This window comes from Electrophorus electricus, chromosome 2, assembly GCF_041902795.1.
Source record: "Electrophorus electricus isolate QZ-2024a chromosome 2, ASM4190279v1, whole genome shotgun sequence".
NCBI classification, from domain to species: domain Eukaryota; kingdom Metazoa; phylum Chordata; class Actinopteri; order Gymnotiformes; family Gymnotidae; genus Electrophorus; species Electrophorus electricus.
The window spans coordinates 36,503,760-36,528,615 of record NC_137498.1 but is presented as its reverse complement, the minus strand read 5'-3'; the positions used below and the strand labels follow the sequence as shown (position 1 = coordinate 36,528,615).

General features: G+C 40.3%; 5 protein-coding genes across 25 annotated transcripts in view; 3 read left to right on the top strand and 2 right to left on the bottom strand.

The window, feature by feature from the left end:
* macf1a (microtubule actin crosslinking factor 1a) overlaps window positions 1-8,451 on the top strand; it is a 132,409-nt gene extending 123,958 nt beyond the window's left edge. For 14 of the 18 annotated variants that reach the window (XM_081701855.1, XM_081701850.1, XM_081701820.1 and 11 more), the window contains 5 exons: window positions 1,525-1,736; window positions 3,597-3,710; window positions 4,087-4,180; window positions 4,374-4,601; window positions 8,313-8,451. In XM_081701855.1, the coding sequence (XP_081557981.1) occupies window positions 1,525-1,736; window positions 3,597-3,710; window positions 4,087-4,180; window positions 4,374-4,601; window positions 8,313-8,371 (707 nt within the window). In that variant the 3' untranslated portion in view covers window positions 8,372-8,451. Of the gene's footprint in view, window positions 1-1,524; window positions 1,737-3,596; window positions 3,711-4,086; window positions 4,181-4,373; window positions 6,402-8,312 lie in introns of those variants that run through there. The other 4 variants (XM_081701858.1, XM_081701844.1, XM_081701795.1 and 1 more) reach the window with 2 other exon arrangements.
* A 3-nt stretch (window positions 8,452-8,454) lies between these two features.
* On the top strand, window positions 8,455-13,933 carry bmp8a (bone morphogenetic protein 8a). Its single transcript, XM_027000868.3, has 7 exons — window positions 8,455-8,968; window positions 10,129-10,321; window positions 11,320-11,468; window positions 11,672-11,863; window positions 12,038-12,117; window positions 12,396-12,506; window positions 12,716-13,933. Exons 1-7 carry the CDS (start codon window positions 8,455-8,457, stop codon window positions 12,863-12,865), a joined length of 1,389 nt encoding a protein of 462 aa, XP_026856669.2. The 3' UTR covers window positions 12,866-13,933.
* On the bottom strand, window positions 13,767-18,239 carry zgc:91910 (Zinc finger protein 706-like). Of its 4 annotated transcripts, none has more exons than XM_027000872.3 (4): window positions 18,126-18,239; window positions 16,460-16,602; window positions 16,210-16,339; window positions 13,767-16,106 (listed from the first exon to the last, which is right to left on the bottom strand). In XM_027000872.3, the coding sequence occupies exons 2-3, from the start codon at window positions 16,592-16,594 to the stop codon at window positions 16,244-16,246; spliced, it is 231 nt and encodes a 76-aa protein (XP_026856673.1). In that variant the 5' UTR covers window positions 16,595-16,602; window positions 18,126-18,239; the 3' UTR covers window positions 13,767-16,106; window positions 16,210-16,243. The 4 variants fall into 4 exon arrangements, with proteins under 4 accessions (XP_026856673.1, XP_026856675.1, XP_026856672.1 ...); XM_027000874.3 differs by having other exon boundaries at window positions 18,141-18,165; XM_027000871.3 differs by lacking the exon at window positions 18,126-18,239 and adding an exon at window positions 17,276-17,342.
* On the top strand, window positions 17,192-20,327 carry psma2b (proteasome 20S subunit alpha 2b). Its single transcript, XM_027000886.3, is given in 8 exon segments — window positions 17,192-17,205; window positions 17,670-17,699; window positions 18,211-18,278; window positions 18,572-18,704; window positions 18,850-18,972; window positions 19,077-19,158; window positions 19,283-19,415; window positions 20,141-20,327. Coding segments are annotated over 8 exon segments (693 nt in total). The 3' UTR covers window positions 20,251-20,327.
* Window positions 20,328-21,778: 1,451 nt separating this feature from the next.
* ntaq1 (N-terminal glutamine amidase 1) lies at window positions 21,779-23,285 on the bottom strand. Its single transcript, XM_081701767.1, has 6 exons — window positions 23,093-23,285; window positions 22,884-22,983; window positions 22,744-22,794; window positions 22,471-22,623; window positions 22,235-22,355; window positions 21,779-22,126 (listed from the first exon to the last, which is right to left on the bottom strand). The coding sequence occupies exons 1-6, from the start codon at window positions 23,170-23,172 to the stop codon at window positions 22,017-22,019; spliced, it is 615 nt and encodes a 204-aa protein (XP_081557893.1). The 5' UTR covers window positions 23,173-23,285; the 3' UTR covers window positions 21,779-22,016.
* Between the last annotated feature and the right edge of the window lie 1,571 nt (window positions 23,286-24,856).

Here is a 24,856-nt window from a genome sequence, read left to right as displayed (position 1 = left end):
TGTCTCACTCGCATCCTCTTCAGTTTTGCTCGACTGTGTTTGGCTGTGCCTCAAGCACCAGACTCACTGTCCACTCGCTGTGTTGAGTGTCTGCTCACGTGTCTATGGCTTACAGTGCATAGGGGGCTGCACCTCCATGCCTCAAGAACCCATTCCACACACATCATATGGGGACCACTGTTGTAAATAAGAACATGGACATGATGTATATATGAATATGAAAACATACTTCACTGTATGATAGAAGGGGTGGGAGTGTGTGTGTGTGTGTGTGTGTGTGTGTGTGTATATAAGAAAGTGTCGGTCTGTGCCCACGTGCATGTGTGTGTTCGGGTTTACTTCACATTGTCTCTTGTGTCTCTCAGTGGCAGTAACTCCTGGCTATTTCTGCTGCAGAGGTACCTCGCTCACTCGTCCTTTCCTGCTCTTTCACTCTTCCAGCTCTTTGTGTGGCATCATCCCTATCACTTCTCAGTCTCTAAACCCATCTGTCGAGCTTCAAGTCCATCTCCTCTACACTGTGTGTGTGTGTGTATATGTATATATGTGTGTGTGTGTGTGTGTGTGTGTGTGTGTGTGTGTGTGTGTGTGTGTGTGTGTATATGTATATACGTGTGTGTGTGCGTGGGGGGGGGGGGTGCCTCAGTCTCCATGCCAGCTAGCCACATGCTTCTCATCCAGACCCAGCCCCGCCTCAGGTGCTTCTCATGCGCATCCCTGATGAGCACTGAAAATCAAAAAGTAAAGCCTGGGTGTGGCCTGCCTGCATTTCTAATACCACTCAATGTGGTTCCTAAAAGGGAATGTGGATGCAGAGGTACAGACTACACCTGTCTTATCGGGAAGAAATAATATGGTGTGCAACTGATTATCAGTTGGCCTCAAGACTGGGGGGTTGTGTTATAACCTCAGGACAGCTTCTGGTCACAGCTAGAGGGCACCGCTGCGATTTCACATAGAACTCTACTGCCCCCCCCACTCTCTCTCTCTCTCTCTCTCTCTCTCTCTCCCTCCCTGCCCTTTGTCTCCGGCTGGCTGCTCTAGGCTGTGTATTGTATGCTGAGGCTGTTGTTGTTGTTGTTGTTGTTGTTGTTTTTTAAAGAATGCTTTTCTTCAGGCCATGTGGATATGGATCGTTTGTGTGTGCCTTTAATGTAACCAGCCATGCCTCTGTCAAAACAACATGCACTGTACGATTGCACGCCTGTATAGAAAGCCCCCTGGAGCTTTAAAAGTGGAGCTTTTAGTGTGGCCTCCATGTCTGTCACTGACTGAGCCCAACCCTCAAACTGAGGATGCTTTCCCTACACCCTACTGCTCACCCCTCTATTAAACCTCTGCAACGTGTCTGCCACAAGCACCTGCATTCCTATTAAACTGAATATACTGACTCTTTCATTCATTCTAGCCCTAAGCAGTGGACTCCACTCACACTGCTTTGCTGGCTGACAGTCATGCCTGTTGGCCAATATGCTAAGGGAGTCTTACCCTTTGTCACCCCCCTCCCTGCCTGTATCAACGCAGCCCGGGGACGCACCAACCTGGAGCTGCGGGAGAAGTTCATTCTTCCTGAAGGGGCGTCACAGGGCCTGGCTGCCTTCCGCTCACGCGGTCGGCGCTCCAAGCCATCGTCACGCACGGCCTCACCCACCCGCTCCTCCTCCTCAGCCTCCCAGAGTGCCCAGAGCTGCACCTCTGGGCCTTCTGCCCCCGCCACACCCACAGCCTCCTCCAGGGTGAGTGTGACACACGTACAGACCCATACACATGCTCACATGTAGACTGTGTGCATAATTATTAGGCATAAGAGTGTGTTGACTATATCATAATTTTTATGCGTATTTTCCAACTCCAAGATATATAAACTTGAATGCTTATTGGATTTAAGCATATCAGGTGATGTGTATTTGTGTAATGATGGAGGGTGTTGCCTAAGGAGATCAACACCCTATATCAAGGGGTGCATAATTATTAGGCAGCTTCTTTTTCTCAGGCAAAATGGTCCAAAAAAGAGATTTAACAGACTCTGAAAGTCAAAATGGTAAAAAAAAAATCTTTCAGAGGGAGGCAGCACTCTTAAAATTGCTAAGATATTGTGGTATGATCCCAGAACAATCAAAAACTTTGTTGCAAATAGTCAACAGGGTTGCAAGAAACATGTTGAGATGCTAAAGATTTGAGAAGAATCAAATGTGAAGTGCCAGGAACCTATTATCCTCCAGTGCTGTCGTATTCCAGAACTGCAACCTACCTGGAGTGCACAGAAGTATAAGGTGTTCAGTACTCAGAGACACGGCCAAAGTAAGGAAGGCACTGAAACAACGACCACCACTAAACCAAACACATAAGGTGACACGTAAAGACTGGGCCAAGAAATATCTGAAGACAGATTTTTTAAAGGTTTTATGGACTGATGAGAAGAGAATGACTCTTGACGGACAAGATGGATGGGCCCGTGGCTAACTCCGACGCCAGCAAGGTGGAGGTGGGGTACTGCTTTTGGCTGGTATTAGTAAAGATGAGCTAGTTGGACCTTTTCAGGTTGAAGATGGACTCAAAATCAACTCCCAAACCTACTGTCAGTTTTTAGAAAACACTTTCTTCAAGCAGTGGTACAGAAAAAAATCTGCATCTTTTAAGAAGACCATGATTTTTATGCAGGACAATCCTCTATCACATGTATCGAAGTACTCCACTGCGTGACTAGCCAGTAAAGGCTTTAAAGATGAAAGAAAAATGACATGGGCCCTTTCCTGGGACCTGACCTAAACCCTATTGAGAACTTGTAAATCTCCCTTCGTAAATGGGAGATTTATGGTGAAGGAAAACAGTACAGCACTCTGAACAATGTCTGGGAGGCTGTGGTTGCTGCTGCACAAAAAGATGATCATTGACATTAAGAAACTGACAGACTCCGTGAACGGAAGGCCTATGGCTGTCATTGAAAAGAAGGGTGCCAATATTGGTCACTGATTTTTTTTATGTTGAAATCCTCAAAAATGCAACTTGCCTAATAATTGTGCATACAGTATAAAAACTCTCACAAACCCTGTCTTCAGATTCATGTTTTTGTCTCACATTGTTAGTCATATTCACCTGTCTTCTGACTGTGTGACCCTCAGGCATTTAAACATAAGTACGATGTAAAACCTGGAAAAGCAAAACGCAAAATCTAATGACTGACCCATAGAATTAAATTAGGCCTCAACAAATTCTATATATGAAGATCCTCCCTGTGTTTGTTGTTTCTTCTGAGTTCTGTCATTATTTCTGTTGCCATTTAGACTGGGCCAAATATTCACCATTTGGGATATTGTATTTTGTGTTGTCTCTGCATGTCAAAATCCCTTTGTCATCTGTGGGTGTTTTTTTTTTATTATTTATTTCTTGGTCTTTTTGTCCTCCTGCTGTCTCTCGCTCGATTAATGTTCCTCCTGGCCAATCCCCTCCCCATCTCTGTATTCTCCACCACACTGCACTCTGCTCTCCCCCCCCTCCTCCTCCTTCTCTCACTGCGTCCCCTGGCTTTCCTCTTCCTCTTCCACCTCCTCCTCTTCCTCTTCTTGCTGCCCCTCCCGCACCTGTTGCTTTCCCAGTCCAGCCAATCTCAGTTGCGGGGCTATGCCAAGCCCTGGCTGGCACACAGTAAAACTCCACCTCCAACCAAGTGCCAGTCCAGCCCAGAACACGGCCACACCCCTGGGCAAGAGGTAACACACTGCCTCCCCGTCCCCCTAAAAGTCCTAACACACTAACAGTGGATGAGCCTTGAAAGGCGGGGTTTCTGAGCAAACACCACCAACCGTAGGTCACTGGAACATGTCAGCACAGGCACAGTTCCATCACACTTCAGTGCGATTACTACCAGATTATGAGAAATGTTATATTTCAGGCTGAAAAAAAAACAAATAGTGTATTCCAAGCCTATTGGTGTTTTCAATGTAAGTCAGAGTATTCTTATCTTGGATATATGTTTATCTACAGAATGCTTTCCATTCAAAATTGTTAGAATGTTAACTTGTTAGCAGACAACATAGGCACTGTATTAGTTAGAATAAACAAAATTCTCTTTTTCTCTAACTGTAGGGAGGCTCCGCTTCCAAGATTAAACGGCCAACACTCCATTCCAGCCGGGGCTCTCTGACAGGCGAGAACGGTGGTACTAAACCTGGACGCACTGGTGAGGAGCTGCAGACAGACAAAGCTCTTCATTAAGAGAAGCTTTGTATCTTTGTGTTGTATAGTAAATATCTTATTTACAAATGTTATAGATTGTTTTATTTATTGGCAACTGTTTGCAAGCCTTTCTCTTTGTAATGAAGCTTCCCTTCGATGTCTGATTGCATCTTTGGCCTGGTACTCCCCCTTCACAGATGGCAAGCGCACCCCAGCATCGGCCAGCGGGCCGACCAGCCGAGCAGGCAGCCGAGCGGGGAGCCGCACCAGCAGCCGGCGGGGCAGCGACGCCTCCGACGCCTCTGAGCTGATGGAGACGCGTTCGGCCTGCTCAGACACGTCTGACACGTCACGCCGTCCTGGGGCCAAGCCCTCCAAAATTCCCACCATCTCCAAGAAGACCCCCAGCCCCAAGACACCGACAGGCAAGCAGTAGATCCATTGTGACCCCTCTGCCCATCCAGTCTCTGTGGGGGTGGGGATCGGGCAAAGGCACGATGCTCTGCCCACTTTACCACGTGTGCGCACAGCATCTTTCTGCACAATGCCAGCCATCCTGTGTGCCCGCTACCAGCACAGACACTTGGTATTGATAGCCAGTGCCCACCTGCCCTCCAGCCCCTCTGTATAGCTGGGCATGAAGCCTCACCTGTCACCTGCGCTTTTCGATTAACTATAACCGTAATGATGCTGCCTTATTTGTGTTACATATTTCTGTCCTTAACTTGACCGAATTCGTAGGTTTTCATGTACACATAACTGAGCTGTGTACCAGCGGTCTGAACTCTAACACATACATATACCTTCAAGTGCCCACATGGACCCTTGGAGTGAAACAACCACTGGCATAGAGAAGAGTTGTGGGGTTCAGCACCATTTATATGCAATGGCTACCTACTCTTTAGCACTGAGACTTGGGGGGTGGTACAGCTCAATTCCAATACAGACTCTCATGGGTGTGCACAGTACACTAGCATTGAATAAGCCAGCGGAAAAGACTCGCCACCCACCCATGGCTGTATGCAATGCTCTTGGCCTTTGGCCCTGTTGAGGGGATTTCCCTTCAGAAAAAGAAAGCCCAGATGTCCACTCTGGAGCGTCACAACCTCCTCTGCTCTGAGAGCATGTAGGAATGGTGCGTGTGCGTGTGCGTGTGCGTGTGTGTGTGTGTGTGTGTGTGTGTGTGTGGTAGGTTTTTTTTTTCAATGATGAACTAACTAAACAACCAGAGCAAGTACAGGTTAGGTAGTCACTTGGCTGCATGACTACACTGACATGCTTCCCTGCTGTCACAACAGAATGTGCTCAGACACTTTCACTCACGCCATTTAACGAGCAGCTCCAGTGGCGTGCAGTAAACATGGCAAATCCTGAAGCCTGAGAGCACTTCAGTGACTCGCTAAGTGGATAAGAAGTTCATGAGTAAGCACTGACTGACATTTTCCTAGTGTAATTTGATCCCACCCTCCTTGTCGCCCTGGTAAGCCAGATAACCAGGCAGTTGTGCATACATGTGTGTTTTAACCATACTTAATACATGTTACAGATAACATGTCACTTAGTTCTTTCAGTTGCTTCACAATATGCAAAAAGACCATGCGTGTTTCATGGTTAATTTATAATCCTAATGTATTTTTGTTTCTTTTCTAATGTAAAAAAAAATGTATTTATTTCACAGTACAGCATCATATCATCTGCTGGGAAAGAGTAGTAGTACAATAAGTCTGATAACAATGCTTTTCCTTCTGCTTTTTGTGGTCCTGCTTTTGTTCAATTCATTTTCCTGACAGTGATCATTTTGGAATCAACAGACCTGGAAGCTGATTGATTCCAGTGGTGGCCTTTTAGCCAGTGACTATAGTCTCAAAGTCATGTCAAAAGTGGCTTTCCACTTTATCCAATTTTGGAAGCTCCTAGAGAAACAGATCACAGGGTTTCAAGTACATACCCCCATGAGATGTGCTTTGAAGTCTTGTCTTTGACAAGCTGAAGTATGAATACCTAATGAAAAATGAAAGTGAAATTGGAAGTTGACAATTGATTTTTATTTATTTATTGTGTCTAGGGAAGGGAGGGGATAAGAGCTATGAAATGGATTCACCTTTTAAGTCATACTCTCTCAATATGATGAAGAGAAATAGACAGGTGAAACTGTGTTAAAAAAAAAGTAAAGATTATAAATCCTTTTTTGTTCTCTTTTGTATTAAAAATAATGCTTGCAGTAACTCCTGTTTGTTTTGGTTTGTTGATGTCAGGCTTGTGTGTGTGTGTGTGTGTGTGTGTGTGTGTTATAAAGACCTCTAGATTACTCAGTTTACAGGAAATTTCATGGTCATTATGAGCAGGGAGTAATTACCTATCCCAGGAGATAGACAACAAATTAAATCTTCAAAGACGACGGGCTTTACATGCTGTACCCGCACAGTTACTGAACAGTGGCATTTTTCATCATCTTTATTTTTTGAGGAATTTTCAAAGGAGCACCAGTCTACTAAACATAAGGACCTTTGTTTTGGATATGTGCATGTGTGTGTTTGTATTGGACGGTCTATAGGTTTGGTGGTTGGATGGAACGGATGGGGTTAGGGAAGGGTGGTGTTTCCTGGTCCACACTCCGCAGCTGTGCGTCTGTGTTTATGTACAAATATTTAAACCCACTCACATCCTTTCCTTTGAAAGCACACCCTTAGCATCCAGAGCAGCTCCATGGACACATCTCACTCTGCCATACTTATGCCTCTATAGTGCAAAAATCTCCCTCCCTTAGCACCAAATACAGGAATGTATACAGCCCTAATGTTGTAGAGAAGAGTGACAAATGTTTTCATTTTTGAAAAGTGAGGGTTTTTTTAAAGGGATTTTCAGCCTAAAATCATATTTGCTGCTCGTGTTTCAAAAAGATCTAGATCCAAGATAGATAGAAGTTGCAAGAAAACACACAACTACTTATCTGTTATGTATTTCGTGTTCATAGCTCAGATCTGAAATTTACTTTTCATACTAAATTACTTTTTTAATATATACTATTACTGATGTATACTATTATTTCTTCATACTCCATGTCATCTGTTTCAGTCCATAAACCTTGTGGCGTAATTTTCTTAGCATCCAGATAAGCATCTTTGCGGGAGTTATATCTGGCCAAGTGTTGTCCGCAGACCCATCTTGGAAGCGCTCTCTGCCAAGCCACATGGTAATTGTGAGCAAATTTTGGGTGTACTGAAGATGAAATGGAGGATATGCAGAGAGGGAGGAGGCTTCAGTCATTTGGGACACTCCCTCGCTACATCAAGCATCTTACAACGAAGGGAGCCTTGTGTTCAGATTACATGCTCAGTGCAAAACAGCCCAGACCAAGATTATTACTCTGCTGCAGACAGTGTGCCAGAAGGGATAGATTCTTTGTAGTTTGGGTGAAAGAGAATTGAGAAAAGAATCATTAGAAAAGTGCAAAGGTGGATTGGTTTTCACCCAGAGGACTTCAGGATGTTCTAGCAGTTTACCCAAGGGAATAGCAAGTGCACAGAGGCAAATACCTGCTGGTGAGAAGTTGATCATCTGAATGTTTTTATTCCCCTTGTGGATGTGATTTTGTTCAGTGGAGCTGGAACAAGCTTTGACTTGTCTACGTCTGGAAAAAAGGCAGGTGTTGTGTTGTGTTTGTGGATGCTGACGAGAGACTTGGGTGGTGGCTACATTATATACCTTTATTTCTTTCCTCTACACATGGACTCCATCTTCACACACTGCCTCAGCCATTTTTTAGCACCTGCTCTTAACCTCATTCTAGCTCTTCCACTCTTCTATCTGCAATTGAGTGGAAAGTTAAAAAGCTGTTTTTCCTTCAAGTGCCTTCAACACTTCTAGGGCCTTATTGCTCTATCTGCAGTCTATTTTGCCCTCTGCTTCCTTAAGTAAATAGGAGAGAGTGCATAAGAGGGAAAAGATCATACATTTATTCTGCAGATAAGAGTATAATAGACAGGAGGGACAGAGGTAGGGAAGGGAGAGATACAGGTGGGTGACGAGCAGTAAACACTCGTCTATCTTAAGATCTCTGATTAGACAGGAGCATAGGTGAACATAATCTAGGACTGGCTCCACTGCTGAGATATGCTGTGTTTATCTTAAAGCAGAGTTTGAAAAGTTCTGTGACGGCTGTGGTCAGTGGATCAGCGGTCACTGTTTGGCTTGAGCCTGTGCAAGCACACAGGGACACACAGAAGGGTGCTCTCACACAGCTCCCTGGGCCCGCTCGGAAGAGGCATCACATTGGCAATGGCAGCAGGCTGTCTCGACCAGGATGGCATGCATGCAGCACTCCCGGTCCTGCATGACCCTGTGCACCATGGCAAAGGAGAGGCGGGGGGCCGCAGTAACAGCGGTGGAACCCGAGAGCAGCGGTGGTTCTTCCCGCTGGTGCCTCTCCTCCTGCTGTGCATGTTTGCGTGTGCCTGCGGCCAGATGGAGGGCACTGCACACTCCAGCTTCCGCAGGCTGAACGGCCGCCAGAAGAAGGAGATGCAGAGGGAGATCCTGTCCATCCTGGGGCTGCCCGGGCGCCCTCGGCCCCACCCGCCCCTGCGCCCCCCCTCCTCCGCCCCACTCTTCATGCTAGACCTGTACCACGCTGTGTCGGCGGAGGGAGACGACGGCCTGGGCCTGGGCCTGGGTCTGGGTCTGGACCCCGACATAGTCAGCCATGCTGTGCTGCCAACGCTCAGCACACACACGCCACCCCTTGGCACAGTGGTCAGTGAGGCGGACACAGTCATGAGTTTCGTCAACTTGGGTAAGTGAATGCTGGTGCAGTCTAGATTCCATGTTTTAATGCCTGTGTTCGATATTGTTAATTCTGTCAATAAGCACATGATATTGGGAGAAGGTGCAGAAGATTCAATACATATATTCTATGTTTTAAGTTTAGACAGTTCAAGAAAAGCTCTTGAGCTCTGAACTCAAAACATCGAACACACTGATGTGTTTCATGTAGTGGCCTAGTGGAAGAGACAGAATTTGTGGTCCGCGCCAGTGAGATGAGCACACTATCGCTCCAGCATCTCTTCCTGTCTGAAGCTGGAGACAATTTTTATCTGCTGTATCACTGTAATTAACCATCCCATTCTCTCAGTGACCTCCTCCCTTCATCAATCTCCAGTGGGTTTGTAGTGGGAGAACATCTGTCTTCTCTTTCTCATCATAACTGCCAGCATTAGCCAGCAGCCCACTGCATGTGATCATTACTGCACAACAATAAGTTTGTCGAGGTTCTAGAATTCTCCCCTGCATTAACGCATGTTGACTGATGCCTAACACGGAATCGGTCACTCAGGCTGTTGTAGGCAGAAGCCCGGTGCAGGACACGCTGTAGGGAGTGAGTGCACAGCTGTGCAGAATTACAGGCTTGGTTGCAAGGCAGAATGAGGAGGAGGGAGCACCAAATGAAAATAATGTCAGGCACTCCTCTAAAAATACTCTGCCAGGCTGTAATTAGTGGTTGCATGTTGGGCAGAAGCCTGCCCCACACTGCCTCTAATTATGCTCCAGTGCAGCCATGACCGTGGGTGTCAGTCTGATCCACAGTCCTCTACAAGGACAAATGTTCGTCCCCCCCGCCCCCGCTCTCTTACATCCCTCTGCCACCCACTCACCCAGATAGCCCAGTCTTCAACACACCCTTTGTCATAAAGTACATGCAGATGCTACCATACCTGCTCTTGTTTTCAAAGTTCCTTTCACTCCTAGAGGTCACTGTCTCCCCACTATTTTGATTTTTCTTGGTCTCTCACACCCTTCCCCACTCTGCCTTAGTAGTGTGTTAGCCACTAGGACATGTCAGGGCCAGCCAGGATGCTGGAAGTTCTCCCTTTCCCTTCCCTTACCATCTCTTTCTGTTGCTCTCTCTTGCTCTGACTCTCACTCTCCGCCTCTGTCTCTTTCTCTCTCCCTCAGTGGAGCATGAGAGAGACCTTCTCCAGCCTCGTCCCTACTGGAAGGAGTTCCGCTTCGATCTGACGCCACTTCCTCAGGGTGAGACGGTCACTGCTGCGGAGTTCCGTATCTACAAAACCCTGACCGTGGGTCAGCGGGCCAACCGCACCCTCCACATCTCTGTCTATGAAATCCAGAGGGAGAAAAGATACAGGTCCCATTCTCAAGTCATTCTTAGAGTGCATGTGATTGATCAAGCAACTTAGGAATACATAAATATCCATTTTTTTGGATAAGCGTTCTGTAGTTTTATGTTAACAAAAGTACCCGGCCATTCACAGGAGGACCTTGTTTTGTAGATTTAACATCATAGTTTACTAACTTTTGAAGTAAGGGTAGTAAAATATGTAGAGGCAATAAAATTGCATCGTACCACCATAACATTTTTACTACCTCTGTGCATGAATGTATATGTATACGTATGTTTATACATAAATGTTTGTGTATATATACAAACATATAAACATACACATATATGTATAGATACATACATCAAATGTTTTAGGCATCATATGTAAAATGGTATCCACTGTGCTACTTTTTTTTTTCTCTCTTAACTCATCATCTTTTAAAGAAAAATCATGTGTGCAAACCCTGTAAGATTGTATTGCATAGAAATAGCATTTAATGCTAAACTTATATGACCTGCCCCACCTTAACAAGCATGCATACATGGTGCTTCATATTAAAAGTACTTATATATTGCTCTAAGGTGCAATGGGATTAGGTCCACTTATTCGATATACTTACCTGCAGATGACTAGCACTTTTTTTCAGTCAGTTCTAGTGTTCTCAGAAGTATACTGATCAATGGCATATTTCAAGTGACCTCTTTCGCCAAATACTTGACAGGTGATAAAGCAATTACTCATTTCTATATATATCAAATATATAGTAAAGTATGTTAAAGGAGAAACATAATCTATAATATAAATTTTAATAATTTTATTATTATTAATAATAATAATTATTATTATTATTATTATTACTTACTATCATGATCCTTGATCATGTGTGACTTGTATATAGACATTTTACATATGGGACAATATTGTATAATACATAAACACTGGTGCTGTGGCCTGCAGTATAAAGCCATGTAGGTTCCTGCCATTGAACTCGGCAAAAATGTAATCTTGCTGTTGTTTTTAGGGAGCCTGAGCTGGTACTGTTGGACATCCAGTCTGTGCCAGCAGGGCAGGAGGGCTGGCTGGCATTTGACGTGACCTCTGCCAGCAACCGCTGGCTCTTACACCCACGAAGCAACCTAGGCATCCGACTGTATGTGGAAACAGAAGATGGTAAGTGTCACATCAGTCATCCCACCAAGAACCAGAGGGAGGAATACCTGCCCATCCAGTATATGCACTTGTTAGTCAATGATAGTGGGACTTTATTTATTTTAATAGCTGAGATAAAGTAGTCAGATTATTGAATTGATATGAATATGGGGTGTGCTATATGTACATGTTGATCTCTTCACCATGCTCTGTTTGTGTGCCAGACCGCTCTTCACCTGCAGGGTGGGTTGGTCTGGTGGGACGCAGAGGCCCACGATCCAAACAGCCCTTCATGGTGACATTCTTCCGGGCAAGCCAGGCCCCATGCCGCCCTCCTCGTGCCCTCAGACACAGCAACCCACGCAAGAAAAAACACAAATATGACCTGCCCCACCCAAACAAACCAGGGATATTTGGTAAGCCCAACCAACTATTTCAGAGGGAGAAGGCAAAAAACTGACACATTTGTAAAAATAGCTGATTAACTTATTGAAATAAATGTTCGTACTCCCCTTACCTCTCAAAACATCAGAGGATGTTTGGTTATATTCTAACTCATGATTTGTTGTGTGTCTCCTTTTTCATGTAAGACCAGAATCATCTGAACAGTGGTCGACAGGCCTGTAAGAAGCATGAGTTGTATGTTAGCTTCAGTGACCTGGGCTGGAAGGTAAAAAACTTACATACATAAATATTACACCTCACTAGATTCTAAAGCATCAGAGAAAAAGAAAAAAGAGTGCTTGCTGATTTAAACTAGTGTTTAGTGTAACTATAATATACTTATCCACATTTTAATGGCTTATCAAGGATGTCACTGAAATAACATTACAAAGCCACGTGTTCTGCATAGATTGTTTTTAAATACATTTTTGATCATTTAAGAGCTTGGCATTTATCCCGAAATACCTATCTAAGTTGAATACGATCTGTTTCTACTGTTTGCAGGATTGGGTTTTGGCTCCTCCAGGATACTCAGCATATTACTGTGATGGGGAATGCGACTATCCTCTGGGCTCCTGTATGAATGCTACTAATCATGCCATGATTCAGCTTGTGGTTAGTAGTTTGAACAAGTTATTATATCTACTTTGATTATCTGATTTCATATCCAAGAGTTTTAATTAGAATATTTTAGTTTGATAAATCACAATTTGACTGGCAGACCACCCATTTCTCATGCTAAACTAAATCATTCTGAAATATGTTTTATTACTTGATAAGTATTTAATACACGTTATAACAAAATATCTTTTTCTCTTGGCCAGGTACACCTTATAAAACCAGATGAGGTACCCAAGGCCTGCTGTGCCCCCACCAAGCTCAGCCCCATCTCTGTGCTCTTCTATGATGACAACAACAATGTAATACTGAAGAAACATCGGAACATGGTGGTCAAGACCTGTGGTTGCCTGTAAACTAGTAAACGACTATTCTATTTTTCTGGTTTCTAGTATGCAGAGTATTGTTTTAGATGGGTCAATAATTGTCAGAGACCCAGGAAATAAGTTTACCTTGCTAGCAGAGCTACGAAGTAATTATTCATCGGCTCAATATTTAAATTAAGGCCAGTGGTTTTTATCAAATGTTTTGTCTCACATTTTTTTCTGGTTTATAATAAGGTAGCCATTTATGAATTTGATCATACTGAGGCATTGTGGTTTGTAATAATTTATTCATTAATAATTCCACTGTTAATGAATATAAATCTAACACAGTATTAACACAGTGGTTCAGGTTTCACACTAGTACTGCCCATGAAACAGTAAACCATTCATTCACTAGCCTCTTGATACAAAAGCATTCAAATAATAGCTCAGTGATAATCTCCAGTATGCAATAAGCATGGATATAATAAATATGCTAAGCAAAAAACTAAGAATTAAAACTCTCAATTATGAGTTATTTGCCCAATATCTAATCCTCTAGGCCTAACTGAGATGCAAATGGAAATGTTCTCATTTCATCACTTTCCCATTATTCCTCATCATAAAGCATGCTTTGGCAGGAACAAAGTTGAACTGTTTATTTTTCTTGTTTAAATGTTGCTATATATTGATATATATTCACCATGTCCTTTTGCAACAGAGTTACATTGGTCCATTATAAATGTATGCTTGGAATTTAAGAGCATTCCTGGATGAAAGTTTAGTACCATTCTGACTGGTCAAGGGAAAATGTAGGAATGTTGAAATAAAATGCTGTAAATATTTTCTACACATTTTAATAGTGCATGAAACAGCCCGGTCCCTTTGATATTGATTTTCTTTTTGTATTGTCATTTGATAGTCAAAACCTTTTAAAGATCAAACAAGTCGATTAGATTATTCATGGCTTTATTGGTAAAAGGATACTTGTGTACAATAACAGTTAAAACAAAACAGTAGTCAGGTATAAAGACAAAACATTTGAAATGATGTGACCATGTATGTTTTTTAAAAGTTGTACTTATCTGTATACCTTAATAATAAACTTTACTTCACATATTCTGGTACTGAAGAGTCAATTCACATTACCAGGATGTGTAAGTGTACATGACAGAATATTTCACTCTTATTTTAGGGGACAAAAACACTGTCCTACCAGATAATCCAAATTTCACATAGTGGGATCATTAATAAGAACTTGCCTCTTCCCCAGAACAAAAAGCTTTTTATTTCTTCCTTTTGATTAGTCCATTATTACCCCAGTTACAGTTGGGATTGTTTCTCTCATTAAAATCCCCAAAAGGCTGCATCCATGCTTGCTCAGCACCAGAACACGAAGTGATGAAATTGTCTGATCCCCAACAAATTTAATAAATGTCCAAAGGATTCCACATCTGTAGAACCCAAAATTTCAACTGTTGGCCACAGGATCACACACTGCTTAAGAAACTTAAACTTAACATTGCAAACAAATCTTTAGCTCCTATTGCAAAAATGCTAATATGATAATGCATGAATTTCTCTGAATCTAACAGCACGCGCTGCTGCATTGTTGCACAAGATATGACCAGTAGAACCATGGAATCATTACATTTTAAAAAAAGCTGCCTTTGCAACCAGAAATATGAGTGATTGAATATTCACAGGCCATTGTGAATCAAATTGGGGGTGGGGGTGGGGGGTCAATTCCAACCGTTCACAACTTCTGCTATTTTGATGTGCTACATCACTGTTCAGTGAAATGGAGAGTCTGACTGGTCATCCTACTGGCAGCCCTAAGTTAGCGCTCTCTAATTGACTGTGTGTGTGTGTGTGTGTGTGTGTGTGTATATATATATATATATATATATATATATATAATCAAAAAACAACAACAAAAAAAACCACCCACAGAATTAGACATAAAACCCGCTCATACCTGAAAACGGAGGACAACAATAGGTAAGTGCATTTTCTCTCCGTTATTAAATTAACAGAAAAGCACTGTCTAAGGGTGCAATGTTTGGATTCAAGCTGCTGTAATAACACTGTACCCCAATATATTTATGTATCAGGAATTCACATGGGTGAATTTTAAACTTTAATAATGCATTGTAATTGCTAGATGTACAACATGAGTATAACATTTTCCTTCTTTATTATTGGGGCATAAAAGATGTAAAAGCAATATCATGCTGAACTGGGCCATCTCCCAAAAGCTTTGCACCTATTAAAGTTAGAAAATCCTCAAATTAACACTTATTCTACCACACAGCCATGCTCTGCAAATACTAAACTCCAGTGCATTCCTAAAGTAACGTGGTCTTTTAATTTGAGTGCAAAGACCTCAAACACTTATTTACTAAAAGTATCTGAAAAAAATGATTGTTACTCGACTACACATTACAACCAATCATATCCACTGCACTGCTAAAGCAACCACTTTTTTTTTTAAATAAAAATTTTGTAGCCGTTTCTCCTGTGTATAAAAGGAATAATTCAATCAGTTTGTATCAATTAACCTGGACTTCAAAAGAGTTTGTTTTTAACATTTGTAAGTGTAGAGTTCCCAAATGTTGGTAAAAGAAAATTCTTCCCCCCATGATACCTATTTAAGAAAATTGAAATAATGCTTATTTGCAATAATCAATTAATTTACAAGGTAAGAAAAAAAGAACCCAAAACAAAAACACCCCTACAGACCATGAAAATTACATTATGCTTGTATATTTATTGAAAGCCATGAAAAAAGAGGAAAAGTGGTGGAAAAGCAATTCCAGGGTCTCTAATCAACAGCAGAAGTACTTTTCAAGAGAGCAGAATTTTGTTGCTTTGAAGATCCTTTTGGCCAACTGACATGGGGTACTCCAATCACAACCATTGTTAACATACACAACTCCATTCATGACGCAACTCCGTTCATGGCTCATATGTCATGTTTAAATAAATGGACATTACTGAATAAAATGCAGTGTAAAATACTTGTAGTTTAGAAACTGAAAGAAAATATTAATTAGGAGTCGGTAAATACTACAGGGCTTGCCTACCCATGACAACGGAGCTGCTGGGACACATAGCCCTCGAAAATGATGGGTGAGCCAAACAAAGGCTAGGTACATATAAAAATATAAAATCAAAGGGGTGCTGGTGTGCTTTAGCCCATTCTTAGGTCTACTATCAATGTTTCCAGAATCTCTATTACGATGAGTTGAATCAGTTGGCCAAGCTGAATCATATCATGTTTCCCCAGGGTCTGTAAATTACACCATAGGAATTGAATTTAAGGTTGTTGTTTTTTTTAAAGTGACAATTGAACATTTAAACCTGCATTACAAGTCAAACCATCACAGACTTACCTCAAATACAGACATCATTAATTCATAGTGTCCTTCATGCTTGAACATCCACAAGCTCAGGTGGCAAAGGAGATTTGGGATGTTTGCTCTCAAAATGCTGTTTGAAAGTCTTGGGGTCTGGCATCTGTGTCTAAATATGATGCCAAAAAAAGTCACAGGCATTTATACAAGGATTTTTGAAATGTTCCAGACTATAAAGAACAAATATTAGTACACATTTACATGATAAAACTCAATATTATGGACCTACCCTGCAGACAGGACATGTGTGGACCAGTGCGGCTTTGGCGGCAGTCTTTTGATCTGCTCCCTGGGACTTTTTCTTCTCTGCTGCCTTTTTGGCGTTCTTCTGCTGGGACTGAATCTTCTGCTGCCCGCGAGCCATGGCTTTCCCTAAAAAATAAAAATCTCACGTATGCAATTCCCATTCTGGCAGGCTATATGAAAATGGAAAGGCAGCTAGCTAGCCAACTACTCTAATAAACAGCAAGAGTATAGTTTTACATTCAACTACGCCGATGATTGCGGGGCGGGGGGAGACAACAAAATCGTGCAAAAACAAAAAACGTGAATGACATCTAAATCAGCCAGGTTAGCCGGCTGAATAGGTAGTCATATAGCTAACGAACGGTGAGATTAAATTAGCTAGCTGGTTAACTAGGCACTGTATCCTGGGTTACCTACCCTGTATCTTGGTGGCTAACCATCTGAAACTCACATACCATTTGCGTCAACGTAAAGCATCGACATCAACGATATACATCATATAGTAAATTAGATAGTCTTCTGACCGCGGTACATGAAATAATTAGTTAGCTAGCTCTGCTCTGAACCTATTCGCTTATATTTTCTCTAACAGCTAGCTAGCCATCGTTCCTCCTCGTCCGACATTAGTTAATGTTACATCCATTGGCATCCCGCCTTGTTTGCTTGATCCAGTTTCTCATGTAATTGCCAAACATTTGTAAATATAGCGGACAAAATGCAAAAAGTGTGGTAACACATTAATTCGTTAAAAACACCAAACGAACTAAAATTACCTTTAACGAGAATTTAAAGACAATACCTTGACGTTTCTGTAGCCACAGTTTGTTGAAGAGGCGAAGAAGAGTAGAGTGGACAACGCAAATCGACTTTCCGGTGGATAATTATAATAAAAGTCCTTAACAAACCGGCCTTTGAATAGACGCTGCGTATTTTCACTTTAGTTTCGTAAAATATATGTACATTTTTTGTATGTTATATTAATCCAGAATGTAATTTAAATAATTATTATAATTATAACGACATTCTCCAGACACACTGAATTTACGCATTTATCTATAGATTCAAAAGACAAGCACAAAATCAGTTAAGGGCTAATTCCGTCTCGCCAGGAAAACTTTTATTTTGACGAAAACAACCACCTTACCCGGAAGTTGTTTGAGAGCGTCAAACAATAAGCATTAAAAATGGTATAGTGAGCATAGTTTCTCGCTTAGCACAATTAGGTAAACTGGTCATTTAATTTATGTTTCCGATTGCACAAGAATTGCTATAATATAAACTAATACCGCCTTCTACAAATGCAGAAGCAGTTTGCTTGCACAGCTGATGAAGGACTGTCCGAAAAGTCCTGTTTCTCTGGAAACTCTGTGTAGTTACATCACTAAGTACAATCTTGGAACACTTAACCTATCAGTATCCAGCACGACTACTCTACTGTGTTTATTATTGCAGCTAGCTGACCAGTAAAGTCTGAGACATACTTTCACGCCAATCAAGCAAGTCGCTAAAACTGGTACTCGAGAATATTTGTGCTGCATGGGTGTCATGAATCGTGAAAATATTAAACATTCTGCACAACAATCACAGCTATGTCCCACGGCCTAATTAGGGGCATAGATTCATTTTAAGTTTAACTGTTGTCCACTTACTTAACAGCTACTCACGCTGCCTGTTAGATTTTGCTTGATTGTAGGGAATTGTTTTACAAGACGTATTCCTTGCGTTGCATCACAGCCCTGTTGGCAAACTAGAGCAGCTCGAGTATGCCGTGGCAGCTGGTGCGCCCTCTGTAGGAATCAAAGGTAAATAATTACAATACTTGTGTCAAGATAAATAAAAAATTAAGATATGTTTGAAAGAAGTTGTGTTTGTTTGTTACATTTATATAGTACCTTTCTTGTAGCTAAGGGTGCTTGACAAAGAATTTAGAGAAGAGCAAAATAAGGAGAAATTCTTCACTTTTTTACTGACATTTACGGTCAATTTATATGCCCCCAAATGGCAGATTAGCCTGCATTTGACTGGATGTGCTGTCTTTTGATACAGTCTCATGTGATGCTGCAGTTCTAGCCACCCCCCCCCCCTCCTTTTTAAGTATCCAATGGTGTAGTGTTGGCAACAGAGAAGAAACAAAAATCCATACTTTATGATGAGTAGAGTGTTCACAAAGTTGAACATATAACTAAACACATTGGCATGGTATACATTGGTATGGGTCCAGACTACAGGTATGCAATATTCAAATGTTCACAGAATAATTTCTGTGTTTGAGGGCACAATCAGTTCAATCAGTTCTCTTTTTATAGTTTGTTACCTAATTGATGGAGGTCATTCATTATTCAGATGTTCTTTTTAGTAATGCACTCATGATAGGGTTTTGGTCAGAAGGGCATGAAAAATGGCTCAATAGTACTTCCTGGTTTACCAAGAGCTCATTCCCACAGGCCAGCTGGTACAAAGGGTGGCATCTGTAATGCAAGAGTACACACAGTCAGGGTAGGTTCATTGACTGTTCTGCCATAGTTAATTTGTAGCACTGTATAAGGCATAACGCTACATGGCTTGGTATTTTCTGTATATAAAATGTTCTCTTTTTATAGAGGTGTACATCCTTTTGGAGTGTCACTACTCATTGCTGGTTGGCGTGAAGATCGACCATACCTCTTCCAGTCTGATCCTTCAGTAAACACTCCATAAAGACACAATTTTGGGGGGCCTGTTTGTTTGGTCTTTATTTTATTATATAATTTGTAAAAGACAAAACAACATTTTGGGTAATCTGTACTCATCCCCGATGTCCCCACAGGGTGCATATTTTGCCTGGAAAGCCACAGCAATGGGAAAGAACTATGTGAATGGAATAACATTCTTAGAGAAAAGGTAATCATAAAAAGTAACCAAAATGCTGTAGTTAGTTTTGCTCTTTTTAAAACAATCAAGTAGAATTCATTAGGAAGAACTTGCTTTGTCATTTTCATTGTGTCATTTTTGGTGGCTACAACAGTAACAATTCTAAAAGCCAATTTGTATTTAAGCTTACCTAGTTTGCTTACAATTTAGACCATAACACATCAAATGTTGAAAAATGTTTTAGTTAGTGGCATCTATTCAGTTCTTTATTAGTAAAAACAGTAATTCTATTAATTGTTCATAAATTATTTAACTAATAGATAAGGTATGGAAAGTGAGATCTACATTTTAAAAAAATCACTAGTTTTTCTAGCAATTAATTTGACATGGGTGGGTGTATTTGAGTAAGACACTTGTGAAGATCTTGTAATCTATACATCATATGCTTGGTGCATTCTGGACATTGGAACATCCAATCTAAACTAAACAGACATATCCTATTCACATCACTACAGGCATTGTTATTGTGTTGTCTGCTGCTAGATAAATCAATATACATTATATAATAGTGGAATATGTTTAAAAATACATGCCTTTTAAAAGTGTAGATTTACAGTTGTAAGGAGTTATATTTTCTACCATGTAGTAATGGAAAATGTATCTCTTGTAGTTTTGAAAGATTTAAAATAAAAATATTTAAATGAATCAACTCACCTTCTTCCAATCCTTAGAATTTACCACTGAATCCATCTTTAGACTATTTTATGTATTACTAATTATATGCTTTATACTGTGGAATCATTCCACAGGAAAGTTGAGGGTCAGATGACTGAAGATAACATTGAAGTTGGCATCTGTAATGAGGGTGGGTTTCATAGACTTTCACCTTCTAATATAAAGGATTACCTGGCAGCAAATTCATAAATATGGCACAGATATTTGCTTAGTTTTGTTCTTAAACATTCTCAATAACAGCATTTGTATTATTTGCATATCTGTCACCTTTGTACAAGAACACAAATAATAAATGATAAAACTTGTACATCTTACTATGAATTTCTTCCAGTGTTTATGATGCTGTGCTTAAACTCATAAAATACCTTCAAAGTGGAGTGTTTCATGAACTAATCTTAAAAGTAATCACAACATGGTACCAGCAAATCTGCAGCACCTGTGAAATTGAACAGCTATAATCACATAGCCAAAATCACCACCACTTAACATCTAAGCACTTCTTACCAACTGCAGAATAAACACTACACATGCACATAAGAGCAGTTTTTGAAATTGAACTTTTTGACGCGAGTAACAAAATTTAATCTGATAACATTATTACCAAGGGCAGATATTTATTTCACAGTTGGGGAAATAAACAGAACCAAGTAAACAGTTTGTACCTTATAAATTACACTCCAATTAATGTCATCCTTTTTTCAGCATGACTTCTTGTTCAGGTTCTCCTCTGAATCCAAAATTTGGCACACAGCTCTAAAGTGCTGCACAAAGTATACATATCTCAAACCACAAACATGAGACCCTGGAGTTTGCCAAAGGCCACTAAAACTTTGACTAATACACCAATCTATAGTAAAAAATGACTGAAATTGAGCAAGGGGTCAGTCAAAACACCAGATCTGAAATTTTGCAGATTACCTAATCCACATTGAGTACAATGGTGGCTATGTGATGTTTAAGGGTCTTGTATAAACGTCTTCACAGAATCTTTCAAGTTCTAGAATATTACATAGAAAACAACTGATAGCTTCTTCACATTTTAGCATTTACAAACATAAAAGTTATATATTTTAAACATAGCCTTCATGAACAAGTGTCAAGTTTCAGAACAAAATTGTCACAGACAAACATTTAAGTTGTCTAGTATAAATGCATCAAAGCCAAATCAGCACATAACCTATAAAGAACACTATCCAAATGTGAATCACAGCAGTGGTGCAGCTTTTGTGGTTTGGTGATTTGCTAGACAAGCAGACCTGTGCATTTTTCAGAAACAGAACCTGCAAATAATTTTTGTGAATAACACAGACATAAATGTATGAGGCCAAAAAGGGACAAATAGGTCCAGGTAGCTTTATATCCTTAAACAAAGTTAACAATTTCATAGCAATCATTTTCTAAATTAACATGTGAATTACTCTTTAAACGACTATGCTAGTGAGCCACAATGAAAGCATTCAGGTCCCACCAATAGCAGCTTGTGTACACATTCCTTTGCTGAATGGTATAACTGAAGATACACCTTCATGCATATTTTCTACACACAGCCTGGATTAAATGTCCTTTTATTAGCAATTATTATAACACAAAGAAAAAGATGAGAAATAGTCTGCAATTTTGCTCCATTTCATGGTGACTTTTCATCTAAGATTTTCTTACAAATTTCAGAATGAACACTGCGTACAAGAGCTGTTCTTGATAAGTACCACACTGTAAATTTAAGTGAGAAACAATTTTAATCTGATAATGTTATAATTACTTACTAGAAGAGAAATTAAATCCAAACATTTTAAATCTGGCAAAACAAAAACAAATGCCTGACAGTAAATATTGGAACATGAAACAGAAGTGTCTGAGATGTTGGCGATTTGTGATTTGACAGTAAAATTAAAAACAAACATTCACACATTGTTCAACTATTTGGAGTGTACACTTCAAATGATGATGTCTATTTTTCAGCATGACTTCCGATGCATTCTGTCCACAAAGTCAGAAAGTTTATAGACTTCACCACAGCCCACAGTAGCATCCATGCTGATGAAGTCATCAAGATTCATTTTAGACTCTACAGGAAAAGATTATATCAAAGAAGATTATATCAAAGAAGATTATATCAAAGAAGGGATCCAAAACAGTTCCACATCTTATGTAAGTTTTTGTTTTCCCCATCTACCTGTTGTTTGTACGCAAGGATATGCGGGTGGGGGCATGCGCCAAGCCCCATTAGAATATTTCATGTGGGACCTATCTGAAGCAAACTGCTTTAGGTAGGTGACAGCTGGAATGACTCGCAACTTCCTGAAAATAAACATATTTGGTCCAATATGAAGTGGATTAAAATATATTGAAGAAATGTTTTTTTAAATCTTTACCAGATTTACCCTACCATGATAATATGCATTAATGAACTTGCCTCCAAAATTCTGGCCTTAAGTGCACATCAGTCTGAAAGGCTTCTTTTGAGTACACACCAAAAGGACATGGAAAGGGGAGGACAGTGTCTAGATCATATATGAAGCTCTGGCCTTGCCGGGTACAGTGCAACAACACAACATGGTAATCCTAAAAGATGGAGAAATTAACACCATATATTAGATAGATTGCATATTATTATACATTTACAAAAAGTGGAAATTAGGTTTTTTTTTGCCACCACGAGGCTTCACTCAGGGACCTGCTTACCCAGATAACTGGTTCATTCTCTCTACTAGATTTTTGTTTCCAAATTGGAATCTGCATTACAAGGAAGAAAATCAAGTCTAAAACAATGAGAATATTTTAACATCATTTGCTCTTTCATTAGATTTTGCCAGAATACCCACCGTTTTTCTTTCATTTGATATGAAGACAGCATACACTTCATCCATTGCACAAACGTCTTGGGCCTTTACATACTCACACAATTTCCAAACATTCTCCTCACTATAAAATAAAATGTATTATTAACGGATGGCATCATAATTAATTACCATGTGAACTGGCGGCACAATCAGGCTAAATAGCGCGACACAATGAAAACATTCAGTCCTACCAGTAGCAGCTCGTATACACACATTCCTTTCTTGACGGGGTGATAACCGTATATTCTGAAGACACGCCTTCTTCATACATATTTTCTACGAACTGCCCGAATTCAATTATATACCCCTTTATTGCCAGTAATCTTCACACAAAGAAAACTCAGAAATCGTTAGCTAGCAGTCTTCATGTTTCGTAGTGTGTGTTACAATTTACAACTCCGTAAGGAAATAGAGAATAGTATTTAGTACCGGCGTCCGATAGGACACTTTTACATTTATTCCCTTTGTAAATTGTGATCACTTTGAATAGGTGACATTTGCAACACCGTAAATCAGGGTGTCCACGCTGGTTTTCTGGTCTGCAAATAATAAAGCCATTGAGAATATAAACTAAACTGCACGAGGATGTGCACAAGACATTAGTCAGTCTTGGAAATATTTAATGTTCATTCTCTAAAGGCAAAAAAACCGTTCGTACCATTCGTTTGTTTTGATTTAGACGAGAAAACATGTAAACAATACTTTATTCTTTCAGTTTAAATAATTAGGCCTACACAAAGCATGTAGCTCTAACTTTATTGGAAATTTTTGTAACTTGTTTTGACACTTAACGCATATTTACGAATACAATTGCTACAATTCCTTTAAGATAATATTAGAAAACATGAGTAATAAGAAGAAATAAGGGGGCACTCGCCACAATACTATAGGTCATGGGCTATATGTCTCAGATCCTGCCTCCCATTAACGCCTCATAAGATTTTTAAATAGCAGCAATTGGTATGTAATGTCCATGTATTGCTCTGTTGTATTCAACTGAATGCATATAAGCATGGACCAGCCTTTCTCTAAACTCAGTCTTTCTAGACCTAGGCCTATGTGAAGATTTTCTGTCATAGACATCATGACTAAAACCGAGCGTGTACTTAGGTCCAAAGGGGTTCAGAGACGAAAATACAAACGAAACACGAAAGGAACATATATTGGTCTTCTTGCATCTATCATTCAAGATTCTCCAAACAAGATGCTCACATTTAGGCAGGTAAGTGTGCATCTGAATACAGTGCTACAAGGAGAGACGACTTTGAATATCTTCAAAATACACATACTAAACGGATTTCCATGTATCAATATATCACTTTATAATATTTTACAAGATCGTATTGTATAATACTTTATAATACTGTATTAGCCACACTGCACAGTTGCTCAGTTGTATTTCTTATTGCATTTATATTTATTATTTTCAGTCCAATATTATAAGGAAGCTGTAAACTTAATCTCGTTATACTTGTGCAATAATAAAAATATTCTAGTCTATATTCTATATATTCTTTTTACACTTACAGATAATGGAAAAATTGGGTGCATTCGTTTCTGGGGACAAAAAGGGTCTCGAAAACAACATCAGAGTCTGCCTGTCGTCTAACAAGTGTTTTGCCAAAGTAAGTGTTAAAAAACACACACACACATATATACATATATATATATGGTGAATTTTGGTCGATGCTGAATTGCACGAGCCCAATGACTCCTACATTTCATTTTATTTTAGGTGCCCATTGATCCGGAGTATCCGAATGCTAAAAGGAATTTTTGGAGGGTTGATGAAAGCTGCATAACCAGAAAGATGCTGAGACGCCATTTCAGCAATTCGGTTTCTATGTTCCCCGGTTTGCTTCCTAAAAGAAACACGGAGACAAGGGATGCAGTAGACCCCGGGTCATCAGTATACCATCGCAACGTGACAAATCGTCCGGTCAAGTTTAGCAGTT

Bases quoted from the DNA above. Each gene is read 5' to 3' on its own strand.
- bmp8a (XM_027000868.3), top strand. From the start codon at position 8,455: ATGGCAGCAGGCTGTCTCGACCAGGATGGCATGCATGCAGCACTCCCG. The intron at 8,969-10,128 runs GTAAGTGAATGC...TCTCTCCCTCAG, and splicing joins CATGAGTTTCGTCAACTTGG to TGGAGCATGAGAGAGACCTT. The intron at 11,469-11,671 runs GTAAGTGTCACA...TTTGTGTGCCAG, and splicing joins GTATGTGGAAACAGAAGATG to ACCGCTCTTCACCTGCAGGG.
- ntaq1 (XM_081701767.1), bottom strand. From the start codon at position 23,172: ATGTATGAAGAAGGCGTGTCTTCAGAATATACGGTTATCACCCCGTCA. The intron at 22,984-23,092 runs GTAGGACTGAAT...TTTATTTTATAG, and splicing joins GTGTATACGAGCTGCTACTG to TGAGGAGAATGTTTGGAAAT. The intron at 22,624-22,743 runs GTAAGCAGGTCC...TCCATCTTTTAG, and splicing joins AGAATGAACCAGTTATCTGG to GATTACCATGTTGTGTTGTT.
- zgc:91910 (XM_027000872.3), bottom strand. From the start codon at position 16,594: ATGGCTCGCGGGCAGCAGAAGATTCAGTCCCAGCAGAAGAACGCCAAA. The intron at 16,340-16,459 runs GTAGGTCCATAA...CATCATATTTAG, and splicing joins ACACATGTCCTGTCTGCAGG to ACACAGATGCCAGACCCCAA.